Here is a 15,949-nt window from a genome sequence, read left to right as displayed (position 1 = left end):
CACGTGCCTAGAGCCCATGCTCTGCAACGAGAAGCCACCGCGCACCGCAACGAAGAGTAGGCCCCGCTCGCCACAACTAGAGAAAGCCCGCGCACAGCAACAAAGACCCAACACAGCCAAAAATAAATAAATAAATTTATTAAAAAAAGAAATTTAGAAGAAAGTTCTCTAGTTCTCCTCTATGATTAGAATAGATGAGGATACCACATCTTCTTACACTAAAGTTCCGACAAAGAAATAACATATGAGGCTGTTCTTAATTTATTTTTTTAAGATTTTTTTTGATGTGGACCATTTTTAAAGTCTTCACTGAATCTGTTATAATACTGCTTCTGTTTTATGTTTTGGTCTTTTGGCCACAAGGCATGCGGGATCTTAGCTTCCCGATCAGGGATCGAACCCGCATCCCCTGCATTAGAAGGCGGATTCTTAACCACTGTACCACCGGGGAGGTCCCAAGGCTGTTCTTAAGGAAAGCCTTGATAGCTAAGAGAGGTCCCAGGCTCTGGGTATCAGACTACTTGTTAGACAAAGATGAGGATGCTAAATAGTCGGTAGTGTCAACAGGACCCAATTAATGAAGGTCCTCTAACATAGGAGGAACACAAGGGTATGGATATATTTGTTTCTGGGTATGATGTTTAAAAAGAGCCCAAGCTTTATGGGCAGAGACTATCTCCATGTACACCAAGTCATCTTGGAGTCAAGAGAGTACTATTCTGGCTATGATATTCTGCCCAAGCCGAAAGCAATACCCCACCCTCTCTAGGCCTTTCCTCTCTGAGCTGGTCATAACAGGAGCTCCTGCTAAAAAGGTAGTGGTGCAGGCCTGTTCCACTCCATACTATCAACATCAACCAATATGTAGCAGGTATGTACTACCTGAAATGTTTTCAACAAAGCTGGCTGGTCCTGCCTCCCTTCCTCTTTCCTTCACCAGTAATGTCATTATTGAAACTCCATAACCTCCCCCTTCCACATACAGTTCTCTCATAATTCCATCTCTGATGTGCTCAAAAGTTAATTCTGGCAACAGGGAGTGATGGAGGAATCGAAGGTTTTGCAGACACATGAACATATGCGGTCAGCATTCACACTTTTCTGTGTTTATTTTTGGTTCCTTGGGAATATATCCAGTCAATCGTCAATCCCAGAGTTTTGACTGGCTATCCTGCCCTTTCCCCCTCTAACAGATAAAACAAGAATACAAAACAATGTTCTAATAGGAACTTCCTTTAGGCAGATCCCCTTAGAAAATTAATACCCATATATTTCTGTGATTTAGTTTATTTTTTGCTGAAACATCTGATTCTTAGGGTTTGATTTGTTTTCTGAATTTGAGGATTAGCTCCAAAGTAATAGACCTTTTTTATGATCACTGCTTTATAATAAATTATTTTCTCATTGCCTAAATTATATTTGCAGTTACATCTTAAACTTGTTTAATAATAAGACCTAACACTACATTTCACAATTCTTAAATAGCTTTTTTTCTACATGGGAATAACTGATGAGGTAGATAATATAATTGTTAATTTTTGTCATTTCCATATGAATTTAAGATGTATATTTAAAATCAAATTTAAATTTAAATTCCGTTTAATTGTTTAACAATTTCTGTATGAATTTAAAATTAAAATGATATTTATAAGTGTAAAAATCACTGGGGATTGAGACTGTTTTGAGCAAGTTGGAAACCTATCGCCACTTAAATTCAAGTTTTAAAAATCTCTATAGTGATATTGGCCAGTAATTTACTTTTTTTGTGGTATCTTTGTCTGGTTTTGGTATCAGGGTGATGGTGGCCTCATAGAATGAGTTTGGGAGTGTTCACACTACTATATTTAAAATAGATAACCAACAAGGACCTACTGTATAGCACAGGGACCTCTGCTCAATATTCTGTAATAACCTCAATGGGAAAAGAATTTGAAAAAGAATAGATACATGGACATGTATAACTGAATCATTTTGCTGTACACTTGAAACTAACACAACATTGTAAATCAACTATACTCCAATATAAAATAAAAATTAAAAATAAATAAATAAAAACTCTTCCCCACATCCAAAGTTCAATTTAAATAAATGCCATCATCATTTACCCAGCTGCTCAAGCTTGGAAAAAAAACCCCAAAACCTCTACAGTATAGTGTCAATCCCAATCCCACTCCCTCCCATCTCTCTAAGATGCTAGAGAGAAGCATCTTATAATCTACCTGACTGGTGTGGAGTGTAAACAGGTTTGTCTGTATGAATGAAGAGGAATCCATTGTCATAGGTTATCGGCATTTTTTTTGATTTTGAAAAATGCTTTGATACAACATCCAAATACACATGTGAAACTGGGTCTTGTCCTCCAGACAATTGTTTGGGTTGTATCTGTAAAAAATAATGTTGATGGAAAAGAGTATAATAATTTTAAGGATATAAAACATGTTATTTAAAAAGTAGTATAGGAGCCAAAGTAGTAAATAAATTTTGCCCAAAGCCCTTCAATATCAAATGTCATAATCAACATTTAGCTTTAAGCAATTAAAAATCTTCTTGGTTTTGTGCTTCCCAAATTTTATATGCATTTAGTAAAGACTACTACTATAGGAGCTCTCTTAAACTTTCACTTCATCAGCTCGTCGGATTAGCCCATGTTCTCCATCCCCAGTTCAACATCCTGACTGATATTCAGGACACTTTGTATTCTATCTACATCCTTCTGCTTCCACAGGTTGAGCAATGTGCTTTCCAATTTGTCTATGTAATTGTAATGATCCACTTTACACTGCATGATAAGCACATTTAATACACAGAAAGTAACAGAAGAAAGAAAAGTGTTTTTATGAAAACTTCGGCTTTGAAAACATGAGATAAAAGTTAATCACTAAAACAAACCATGTTGAATTAGATATGTGAGAGTACTGTAAAAGTTTGGAAAACGGTAAAAATCTATAAAGATTCTGCACTCAGATTGCTTTGCAAGTATCTAAGTTCTTTCTCTACTTTAAGGAAATAGAAACTGTAGAATAAATGATTCGTTAAAGCTGTGACACATTATAAATAAGAATTTCTGCTCCAACCAGTGGACCCAAGAAAAGACCTGGGCACAACATCTAATGATTAGCAAATAAAGATACGTTGTAACATTAAGATGAAGTTAAATGCTTAAGATATGCATCAATTTTTATGATTTCCCCACCCTAATTTACTTTTCCAATTGGCCATCTGAGTTAGAACTGTTCAACAGAGCTCTATGTGATAAGGGAGAGCTGTTCAGTATGGTGCCACCACTTACCTGTGGCTATTTAAGCACTTGAAAGGTGGCTAGTATGAGTGATGAACTGAATTTTTTATTTTAGTTACATTTGATTGATTTAAATTTAAAGGTAACAGCCACATGTGTGTGGCTAATGGCATCAGATAAGAGTGTCTACTTTTGGGAAATGAATTTTATTTCTTAATAAACCTAAAAAGTGGAAGTATTTGTTAAGAGGTTAGAGCATTTACCGTCAAGAACATTAATCAAAGAATTCCTACATTTGGTTAGAATTTATTTAGATCAGTGTTTCTCAAACCTGAGTAATACACAGACCCCTTTTAAAGGATAAAATGTTCTGGAGGGCTCTCAGTGTTGACTTTTTATTATTTGCAATATAATAAAAACTATTTTTAGTACAATGTTACTTAAATATGTACAAACCTAAAAGTAAGTATAATATTCTTGTGCTTATGACTCACTTATTAGTGACTGACATCATCTAATAAACACGCAGTGGTAGAGTGGCATAAATGATCAAATCTCTATGTTATCAATATTCAAACTTGGTACACATTTTACTGAGAATATTCTATACGTATAAAGAAACTGAAGGATAAATACATACTGTTAAGAGTGCAGAATTTTGGAATTTATTTACTGTGGATAAAGTAACATGGCCTGAAGAATAAGTAAATTTTTTGTCAGGATAACTTTTGATAGAGATTGTTGCATCAAATTCTTCAGTGTATCCATAAACTTGAATTACAATATTTTCAAATGCTCCAACACAGAATACTTTTGGTGCTGAAATGACATACCTGTTGAAATAGGAAAAGAGAAGGATCAGTATATTTATATGACATTTTTTGTTATACTTCTGATTTTTTTTGAAATCTCACTTGAGAGATTCAATTTAAAATAGGCACATTTGGGGCCTTCCCTGGTGGCGCAGTGTTTAAGAATCCGCCTGCCAATGCAGGGGACATGGGTTCGAGCCCTGGTCCGGGAAGATCCCACATGCCGCGGAGCAACAAGGCCCATGCGCCACAGCAACTGAGCCTGCACTCTAGAGCCCGCGAGCCACAACTGCTGAGCCCGCGTGCTGCAACTGCTGAAGCCCATGTGCCTAGAGCCCGTGCTCTGCAACAGGAGAGGCCACCGCAATGAGAAGCCCGTGCGCTGCAACGGGGAGTAGCCCCCGCTCACCACAACTAGAGAAAGTGTACCCACAGCAACGAAGACCCAATGCAGCCAAAAAATAAAATAAAAAATAAAATAAAAATAAATAAAATAGGCACATTTTCTCAACTTAAAATGATATTTTTAAATCAACATTTATTTGTGGTCTATGATAATTTCAGCACAGTTTCCAAGAAGAAGTAGCTTGGAATTAAGACTTGAGAAATAGAGCTGAAGATTTAGTTAACATTTAGAAAGGTAGTAATAGCACCTTCCCTGAGCTACTGCAGCAAAGGAAGACTTTTAATGGTAAAGAGGGTCACTATTTTTGCCCAATGAAGAAAAAAGCAACATAGGTACCAGAGATTGAATTCCAGCTCTGCCATCTGCTGGCTGAGTGACCATGGTAAAGTCATTAACCCTCTCTGAGAGTTAAATAATTTACTTGGGAAAATATCACCTTCTTTACCAGGGTGCTAAGGATGAGATGAGAATACCTATCTGAAAGCACCTAGCATGCTCAGTAGTCAATAAATGTTATGATTCATTAAGTTCACTGAATAAGTTGAAAGGAAGTAATCTTAGAATTATTGTGTTATCCTAGTGAGTGGATAAAGAAAAGGATAGAATAACAGTGAACTAGGCAATGCATTTAGAAATGAAAGTAATGATGGAGGTCCTTGAGAAACAAATGAGAACAATCATACAACAATAATGATTATAACATTAATTGAGAGGCTATATTAGGGCTTTACATACAAGTCTTTTAATATTTACAACAGGCCAATGATGTACACTTTACATCATTGATAAGTGATAAGAGGATAATTTGACCAAGGTCACATGGCTTGTAAGTGAATGAGGCAGATCTTTTTTTTTGGCTGTGTTGGGTCTTCGTTGCTGCGCACAGGCTTTCTCTAGTTGCGGCGAGCGGGGGCTACTCTTCGTTGCGGTGCATGGGCCTCTCATTGCGGTGGCTTCTCTTGTTGCAGAGCATGGGCTCTAGGCGTGCAAGCTTCAGTAGTTGTGGCCTGTGGGCTCTAGAGCACGGGCTCAGTAGTTGTGGCACACGGGCTTAGTTGCTCCATGGCATGTGGGCTCTTCCCGGAACAGGGCTCCAACCCGTGTGCCCTGCATTGGCAGGCAGATTCTTAACCACCGCGCCACCAGGGAAGCCCAATGAAGCAGGTCTTTATATTCAGTCCTCACTCTCTGTTATGTGTATAATTGAGGTCAAGGTTACAAACTATGTTCCTAACCGTGAGCTGTTCCCCCAGTTTTATTTTTTATGTGATTTTTAAAGAATGGACATGAATCAATGTAAGTTTTTGAAATAGAAATCTTAAAATGGGTGAATTTTCATTGTTTTATTAAAAGAAAAGTTACAAATATAAACTAGGTTATTAATTATATATCACAAAATAGTTAATTGGAATAGTGAAAGCTATATATGCTATTAAAAGAAAAAGAAGTGTGCTTCAACCCAAAAGGTGATTGAATAATTCAATTGGCTGAACAGGCCTGGAGGGCACTGGCCAGCACACCTGGCAGAATTATTGCAGTCTCTGACAACACTATGACAATTAAAAAGTCTTTTTAAATCAGCAAGTCTTTAATAACAATGAAATTAATTTGGAAGCCATTGAGTAGTTTAAAGCAACTGGCAATTCTCCTACATGACAACTAATTTGGAACCATTCACAGAAAAATTGTAAAAGGGGGAAAAGAATCTCCAGATTTCCAACCAGCTTCTCAATTCCCCATGTGCTTACCCAGGTACAGCAGAAAATGAGGAATGTTCAGCTTTGATAATAAGGTACAGTTACTGAAATCTTACTCAGTGTTAGGCACTATTTTAAGATATATATATATATATATATATATATATATATATATATATATATATATACATATAAACTCACTGTGTTGTGACAACTCCTCTATGAAAAAAATCTTACTATTACTCCGATTTTACAGAGGAGGAAACTGATAATTGACTTCCCCAAGGTCACATAGCTATTAAATTACAGAATTAGGAATTGAACCCGAGCAGCCCGTTTCCTGAATTAACACTTTCAATTGCTAGGCTAAACTGAATTTATCAAGAGTTTTTGCAAGAGAAATTTAGAAAAAAAAAAAAGCTATTTTAATTTTGGTATTGTTAGAAGTGTTATATTTTTCAGTTTAGTATTGTTTTACTTTTTTTTTTTTAATTCACAGCATCCTTTATATTTTTTAAATTTTATTTAATTTATTTTTTTTAATATATTTTTATTTTTGGTTGTGTTGGGTCTTCGTTTCTGTGCGAGGACTTTCTCTAGTTGCGGCAAGCGGGGGCCACTCTTCATCGCGGTGCGCGGGCCTCTCACTATCGCGGCCTCTCTTGTTGCAGAGCACAGGCTCCAGACGCGCAGGCTCAGTAGTTGTGGCTCACGGGCCTAGTTGCTCCATGGCATGTGGGATCTTCCCAGACCAGGGCTCGAACCCGTGTCCCCTGCATTAGCAGGCAGACTCTCAACCACTGCGCCACAAGGGAAGCCCTGTTTTACTTTTGATTGTCTATGTGGTGGTGGTGGTGAAATATAAAATAATTCATGTTTCAGGTCCCTAAAAGACAGCTCTGGAACCACCCATTCATACAGACTTTCGTCCTTACTTTACTTTACTTTAATATTTTATTAGTAGCTATAAAGTATTTCATGCTTTTCTTATTTTCTTTCAATAGTTGTAGAGAATATGGCCACTGAGCTTGCAGAGAGGCACAAATTCTAGTTTGGTCTCTACCTGGAATGTTCTTTCTCCAGATATTTGCATGGTTTGCTCTGTTACTTCCTTCAAGCTCTGTTTGAGTGTCACCTCGTTAAAGAACCTTCCCTGTCTACATTTTTAAATAGTGCCCCATCATTTCTTTATCTTCTTACTCTCCTTTATTTTTTTCCTTCATGCTACCAATAACTACCTGACCTTATTTATTTACTCATTCACTCATTGGTTCATTCATTGGTTCATCATTTTCTTCTCCCACTTGAATGCAAGCTCTGTATCATTTACTATATCCTCAGTGCCTATCACGCACGTAGTAGGTGCTCAAAAAATTTTTGTTGAATCAATCAATTAAATTTACTGATTCCCATGTTGTAAATGGCATACTCTCACTTTTTCAGAGAAAGAGAGAAGATGTTTATTAAGGGCCAGTACAGTGTAGTAGAAAAAATTAAGTATCATGGGACCCAGGTTCTAGTCCTAGTTCTACCACTAATTTGAAGTCATTTAATCCAATCTCTCTGAACTTCAGTCGGTTGTCTTTCAAGAAGGAATAAACGAAAACTATCCAGGAAATGGGGTGATTGTGACCATGTGAGAAAATCAGATTAGGGTTGGGAGAGTGCTATAAATTTATGACATCCTAAGTATACATTTATATTTATAATATAGTTTACATATTTAAAGTATACATTTATAACAAAATGGGAAAAAATTGAAGCAGTAAAGAGGAGTCCTTAATACAAGTCCTACTTCTGTTTCTCTTAGTGGTGTGACCTTTGGCAAGTTACTTCCTCTGTCCGGATTTATCCTTACAGGAAATGAGTAGGTTTGATTAGATACTCTCCAGTTACTTATCAGTACTAAAATGTTATTTCTAGATACGATATCAATATTTTAAAGATTTAGTTTAAAATACACATTATTTCAATAATAACACTAAAATTTATGAAGCATTAGCTCATAAATTTGGAAGTAATTATAACAATAGATTTTTCAAACCACAGGCTTAGAATTGAACCCCAAGTAACCCTTGCTTTACTATGTACAGTACACGGAAAACACAAAGAAAACTCTGTACCAGATAGAAACAAGCCAGAAACACCAAGAAAGTTTATTATCTTGAGTTTAGTTTGTGCTGTTTTGAAGAGGAATTTGAATAATCACTTATGTAAATTTTTATAAGTAACAATCCCCTAAAACTGTCATGTCGTTAGCCACTCATCAAATCAAAATGCTACATGACTTTCTTATTCAGAGGTGAGACTATTCACTTAGTGTTCCCAGAAGTAGAAAGTTATTTACAAATTAACACAGTCTGTTGAATTTACTTTTTCACTCATCACATTAATAAGATGCATTGAAAAATAAAGATGGGTTGTTTTACTTACGTTTGTTCCTGTCCCCAACTTTTCCCCACGAAGATTAAAAAACAAAGTATGCCCCACAGGCCCATGCTGGAGGTAGCAGTAAACCATGGATATAACCCTCCTGAAGTTACTCTCCTTTTAAATAAACCGAGATTGAAGAACTTGGGTAAATTGGTTTACTGGTTAATTATTAATGTCAAGAAGAGGGACTTCTAAGTAGGAAAAGTAAAATTGGAACTGAAACACCCTTTAATGCCCAGGTATAAAAGTAGGAGATTTTTTTATAGAGTCCTACACCTAGATAATTTATTTTGATTAATACAAATAAAAGGATTCTAACATAAGAGTTTGGCACTGCAATGAATGGCTCAAAATTAGAAATCAGTAAGTTGCATTGTCTTTGGCCTTTCATCTCTTGACCAGGCAATTGCTCTGATGTTTTATCATCTGTGAGCATGCCTCTGGAGGCACTCTGATACAGATGGAGACCCACCTGGATTCAGTTTCACAATGAGGTGATTTTAGAATGGGCCTGGTTTAGAGAGGGCTTATGAGGTGTCTTTCTAGAGAAGACCTGAACGGTAGTGTCATTGGCACTGGAAATGGTGGAAGGAGAAGACAGATCTGCAAAGGAAGCCTATGGAATAATTCCTTGGTCTGTCCCAGTCTAGAGAAGAAGCTGAATGTTAGACAGAGAAAAGACTGTGACTGGCAACAAAAACATCATGTTGAGGATGCTGCATCATTCTCTAGGGAATAAATGACCAATCAAATACTTTAGTTTTTAGTGGGGAATGGATATCCTGCAATATCTATTAATTCATACCGCACAAATTCAAAATTTGCATTCATTCAGGCACAGAATATCTTTATTTTCTAAAAAATAAACTTGCTTTTCAGTGAGGTTTTTAATTATTTTAATATAAGAGCACAAGAAAAACAAAGCTTCCTATGACAAATGAGTCTAGTAATTAAGTTAGAATGAAATAAAAATTTTATCTTTAAGATTTTTATGATACTTTATGCTTACTAGAAAGTTTTTATTTACTACCTTCCTTTTACTAGCACTCATTTCTAACCTAGTATATAATAGGTACTCTATTTTAAAATAGTAAAACAGATTTCTCTAAACATTTTACTATAATTCAGATGTTTTATGGTCATACTGGCAATCCTTCTGAATTAATAAGGCTCTATTTTACCAACACTTTCGTATTGAGTTTATTGGGAAAAAAGGCACACAAAGGAAAATTTGATATACAAATTTCACTAACGGTGTCTCTACATATGTTATTGGAATGGTAAAAATCTGCCACTATTGTCTGACCTAGTTGTTTCAGAAGGAAATTTGTAAAATAATTAAACTGGGTTACGAAAGATGGGTCAAGTTAAAACAAACAAAGTACTTCTGCCATCATTTTCGGGAAAAGATACTTACGAGAAAGCGAGAACACTCAAATGATCATAGATAATATCTGAAGTGAAGGACACTTATTTGCTTGTATTATGGAGTCAATACTGATAAGTGATATCAATCACTAACCATCGGCATGTTTCTCTGATAGAAAACATTTAAAAAACGATGGATCTCAAAGGTTCTCAATAGAACTGAAGTTCAACAACTTACAGATTCTCAGTAGTCTTTAACTAAACTTTTTTTTTTTTTTAACAAATTTATTTATTTATTTATTTTTGGCTGTGTTGGGTCTCCGTTTCTGTGTGAGGGCTTTCTCCAGTTCCGGCGAGCGGGGGCCACTCTTCATCGCGGTGCACGGGCCTCTCACTGTCGTGGCCTCTCCCATTGCGGAGCACAGACTCCAGACGCGCAGGCTCAGTACTTGTGGCTCACAGGCCTAGCAGCTCTGTGGCATGTGGGATCTTCCCAGACCAGGGCTCAAGCCCGTGTTCCCTGCATTGGCAGGCAGATTCTCAACCACTGCGCCACCAGGGAAGCCCCCTAACTAAACTTTTTTAATCTGCCTTCTAAACATGGCTCAAAGATGGATTCTTCTTTACATTTTAAAATGTTGACCTTTGGAGGCGTCTGGTTTTTATACAGATCCTCCATCTCTAAAAGAGGAGAATCCAGGTCTGGCAGCAACTTTGGTGGTCATCCGACTTTCCTGCTAATGCTACCTCAATTCAACCCTCCGGATCGAGCCTACATGACTTCACTTAGTTCACAAGGCCCCTCCTGATCTGGGTCCTGCTTGATTCTCCAGCCTCAAATGCTTCTCTTCTTCACTGCAGCCAATTAGCTGAATTACTTATTATTCTCTGAAGTCACCATGACACGAAAGTGCTCCTAGCAGGGTAACAAACAGTCAGCCCAATACTATTACTTTTATTCTTAACCTATTTATACCTTCAATTCTGTGTGTCTTTGGAAACATGGGTTATATATGGGTTACTCCTACTGGCGCTGCAGAAGGCAACTCACTCAGAATCTAGTTAAGTGCTCGCCCATAACACCAGTGAGAAAGGGAATCTTGGGGTATAAACTACATCCAGCTGTGGAACCTTATAAGTAAATGCCTCTCATTAGTTACTTCTCTTCCTAAATATTTAAATGAATTTAAAAAGACATTTAGCTACAAAAAGTTTACTGAAACAAAGTCTTACAGGGAAGTCCAATGTGTAAACTAGTTAGAATAGAGATGCTCCAGGTGAACAGAGTGGGTGGCCCTGCTCTCTGCCAGCGTGCACCCCCAGGTGGCCTTGAGGAGGCTCCGTAGGAACCCTGGGGTCCCTGGACACATGGTTTAAAAACCATTAACTGAAAGCACCAAACAACCTCTTCTAAGTGTCCCTGTTTCATTTGGTCCATTCCTTATTTCCCTCTTCCAACATCCCCGAGTCCAGCTCGAAATTAGTTTTCAGTTGATTAGGCCAAAGGAGAAACCAGCCTCTTTTCTCCTTGGGTCTAAGATCCACTGCTTTAGCTGTGTGTTAAAATTCCTCTCTCAAGTGACTTGGGCTATCAACATCATGCCCTCTAAATGACCCATTTTTCTTACAATCTTATACCTGTATCCCACATCCAAGACCCTGATATCCCAACATCAAATCAGGAATTCACCACAGACTGCAGGAAACCTGGTTAGAGGGTAATGGGAAAATAGACACTCTAGGTATATACCCCAGAAAACTTTCACACAACTCCCTAAGACACTAGTATAGGAATGCTCTTTGTAGTGTTACCTGTAATAGCAAAAATTTGGCAGCAAGTTAAACAAAAGAAAAATGATAAATACATTACTGTATATTTATACCATGGAATGCAATGTTGGCTGGTAAAACCAACTTGCAGTATTGGTTGGTAAAACCAACAAAAAAACATAATAACATTTGTATTTATACAAGTTTAAAAGCATACACAGCAGGGCTTCCCTGGTGGAGCAGTGGTTAAGAGTCTGCTTGCCAACGCAGGGGACATGGGTTCGATCCCTGGTCTGGGAAGATCCCACATGCCACGGAGCAACTAAGCCCGCGTGCTTCAACTACTGAAGCCCTCGCACCTAGAGCCCGCAACAAGAGAAGCCACCGCAATGAGAAGCGTGCTCACCGCAACAAAGAGTAGCCCTGGCTCGCCACAACTAGAGAAAGCACGCGTGCAGCAACAAAGACCCAACGCAGTCAAAAAAAACCCAAAAAACATACACAGAAATGTCATTATCTATAGACATTTATACCAGTAGTAATGATGTAAACATATGATTGTGAAAGGTAAATACTAACTCAGAATAGTAGTTATGTCTGCAAAGGGAAGGAGAAATTTGGGATAGGAAAGAGGTATATGCTTCCACTGCATCTATTACCTTTTGTTTTAAAGGAACATCTGAAGCTAGTATAGCAATATCTTACAAATAATTCAGTAAAGTTTAGTGGTAGTTATATGTGTGTTTGATAGGTTAGTCACTGTAGCTTCCTAAAAGTTGAAATATTTCATTGAAAAGAAAATATGGTCTGCGGTGAGGCAGGCTTGAATTCAAATCCTGTCTCTGTCTAAATAGCTATGTGATTTGGGGCAACTTAAAACTCAAAACTTGAGCATCAGTTTTGTCATCTATAAAATCAAAACAATAATACCTCATGGGCGGATGAAATGACATATGTATAAAGCTCTTGGCACATAGCATGAACCTGAAAATTGTCGCTATTATTTACTACTGGTTTAAGACATAGTCATGATCTTCTACTTTAAAAACACATGTATATGTGCATAGGATCATACCAATCTGTATTTAATATAGTTCTACCCCCCTGGCAGCAGCCAGGCAGAACACAACACTAACAGTCTCATGACTCTCAGGATGAAAGAATCTCTTTATCATTGAGCCCAGCAGAATTTTGCCCCCACTTCCTTTCTGGTTTGTTTGTTTGTTTGCTGTCAATTAAGGGTCAGAGATTAGATGACTGACCTGTTAAGAGGCTAACTGCTACCTCCTGAGAGTCTGACATTCTAACTTAGTGAGTGAAAGAGCACAAAAAGGCTCCCATGGACCGGAATCCTTTTTAGAAGGCACTCAATTTTTTTTTCCTCTTGTTTATGGCATTGATTGCCATTAGCAGATTATGTGTACCCTCTTACTTTTATCTCATAAGCTATAAAAGGCCTACACTCAGAAAGATCCTCCTCTCTCTGTAACAAAGATATTGCTTGAAGCATTTTTCTTACTTCCAGGAATAAGTCTAGTGATTAAGAAGAAAGGCCATAAATGTTAATTCACCATCTCAACAAGACCTACAAACTCCATGGCATTTTGCCAGGTGCTGTATGAGATTCAGACGTGAAGAACATGTTCTGAACCTTTAAAGAGTTCACGCAAATAATGACAACACAATAGCTACCAATTATTAGCTCCATGTCATAGGTATTGCAATGATTAACTTACATAAACTGTCCTTAATCTTTACAACCACTCTGAAAGTTGTTATGACCTCAGGTGACCAATGAATAAACTGAGGTTCAGAGAAATATAGTGATTTGCCTCAGGAAACACATCTAGTAACTTGCAGAGATGGGGATTTGATTGTGTTGGGATCAGTAGGAAAAAGAAGGGAGAGATACCAAGCCCTGCTGAAGTCTTACTTTCTCTTTGACGTGTCTCCAGCTCTTTTGTCTGTGATTGATTCTCTGTTTTGTAAACTCTTTAAGAATTTATAGCCTGGTCCACACATTTTGATTCTTATTTAGATACCACTGTACATTCTAGGTGAAGGTTCAAAGGTACAAGTTGGGAATAGGTGAGACGTAAGTGAAGCACTACTCTGACTTATATCTGGGTCTCCCTTCCTCAAAGGGTGTAGGGTTGAGACTGACTGGAGAGGCAACCAGGCAGATGGCAGATTGAGGAGATTACCTGAAAAGGGCTAGAGCGGGGAAGAGCCAAGAAAAACTGGATAAGCCATGTCATAGGGAACACAGTAGTTCAGATCCAAGGGCGGATGATTTTATGTTTAAGTTCCAAATGATAACTGAAGAAAGATAAAGAAGAAAGTTGTTGCTCAAACTATTCTTGGAAGTCACCAGAGTAGTGGGTTGGAATAGCACGTCCTAAAAGGCCACTGCAGGTTCCTAACTCAGTAATGGAATAGGGGAGGATTTCTGAGGAGAGAATGTGGAGGAAGTGGAAAATAATAAGGCCCAAAGAGAAAATCAAATGTTTGTGATGGAATGCAGTTACGCACGTTTCTTCAGAGGAAACAAAAAGAGACAAAATAAAAGAAGGTGCCCACTCTCCCACTAACCCCCTCTTTGGCTTCACTGTCCCACACTTTTTCAGACAATCTTACTTGTTGTTCAGCATAAGCTCTCTTATTTAATTCTAATACCTGTAACGCATCTATACTCATCCACTCATCCAATGGCTGGATGTGGTAGCCAGCCTCCAAGATGGCCCCCAATGTCCTGATATTCATGGCCTTGTGTGGTCCCCTCCCACACTGTATCAGTGTTGGCCCATTTGACCAATAGAATACAACAAATGCAGAGGTGTGTGACCTTAGAGGGTAGGTCATACAAGGCATTGCCCTTCCTACCTTGCTCTCTCTTGGATTTCCTGCTCTGGGGGAGGCCAGCCACCATGCTGTAAGGACACACAAGTAGCCTATGGAGAGGCCCATGTGGAAAGGAACTGAGGCCTCCTTCTCAGAGCCATGTGAGTGGGCCACTGTAGAGGTAAATCCCCTAGCCCCAGTCACGCCTTTCGGTGACTACAGCCCCAGCTAACAACTTGATTGCAAACTCTTGAGAGAACCCGAACCCAAGCCAAAATTACCCAGCTAAGCCATTCCTAATGGGCAATTGCCCATTAGTGGTGGCAGTGAATGCAGGAGCTTTCATGAGAGCTATATTTTTAGAAAAACAGCTATTCTACTCTACAAGTTAACTATTGCTATATAATCAAATACCCCAAAACCTAAGGGCTTGAAATAAACAATTATCTTCACAGTTTTATTGAAATGGCAAGAATTCAGGAATGGCTTAGCTGGGTAATTTTGACTTAGTTTAGCTCATGAGTTTGCAATCAACTTGTTAGCTGAGGCTGCAGTCACCTAAAGGCTTGACTGGGGCTGGAGGATTTACCTCTGTGGTGGCTCGCTCACATGGCTCTGAGCAGGAAGCCTCAGCTCCTTTCCATATGGGGCCTAAACTACTACATATAAAATAAATAAGCAACAAGGATATACTGTATAATGCAAGGAATTATACCTTTTATCTTGTAATAACCTATAATGGAGTATAATCTGCAAAAATACTGAATCACTATGCTGTACACCTGAAACTAACACAATATTGTAAATCAACTATACTTCAATAAAAACAAACAAACAAACTTTAATTTGCAAGTGCACTTTAAGTTCTTTAAGCAGGCTCAGAGGCCTGCTTGAAGTGCCACCTGCTGGTAGTAACTTAATAGCATCCCAAGAAGGCTGGAATAATTGGTGCTGATGGCCAGTGCTAACCCGTAACACCTTTCCAAGGTAAACCCCCGCTTCCCATCTTATGTCTCTTCTGAGAACTAGGCTTCTTCAATTCCTGGAGATAGCAACACCTGCCTTGGATTCTTCATGGCAATGCTTAAATGTGATACACCCTGAGCACTGAAAATCATATAAACATATAAGGAGTTCATATGATCATTCTTTCTAGCATCTTATCTCTCCTGCTTTACCAACTCCTTTCTTTCTGCCTGCAAACATGCAAAAGTCTCCATTAATAGAAAAAAAGGTAAATACCAAAAAACTGTTCAATGGATTTCCCCCCCAAATAACTGCCAAAGGCTTAGTCTGCCCCCCAACTTTATATAATTTTCTTTTCCCCCATTTATCCATAGACGCCTGCAGAATGCTTTCTGGATCTCTCCATGGAAGTTAGATA

At 38.1% G+C, this 15,949-nt stretch overlaps 1 protein-coding gene across 1 annotated transcript in view; it reads right to left on the bottom strand.

The window, feature by feature from the left end:
* C5 (complement C5) overlaps positions 1–8,688 on the bottom strand; it is a 79,746-nt gene extending 71,058 nt beyond the window's left edge. The window contains exons 1-3 of the mRNA XM_068553836.1: positions 8,587–8,688; positions 3,879–4,071; positions 2,220–2,382 (exon numbers count right to left, since the gene is read on the bottom strand). Of these exons, the coding sequence (XP_068409937.1) occupies positions 2,220–2,382; positions 3,879–4,071; positions 8,587–8,651 (421 nt within the window). The 5' untranslated portion in view covers positions 8,652–8,688. The remainder of the gene's footprint in view (positions 1–2,219; positions 2,383–3,878; positions 4,072–8,586) is intronic.
* Positions 8,689–15,949: the final 7,261 nt, after the last annotated feature.

The sequence above is a fragment of the Eschrichtius robustus genome, chromosome 10, assembly GCF_028021215.1.
Source record: "Eschrichtius robustus isolate mEscRob2 chromosome 10, mEscRob2.pri, whole genome shotgun sequence".
NCBI lineage: Eukaryota > Metazoa > Chordata > Mammalia > Artiodactyla > Eschrichtiidae > Eschrichtius > Eschrichtius robustus.
Note: the sequence above shows the minus strand (reverse complement) of the source record. Positions and strands in the feature narration are given on the sequence as shown.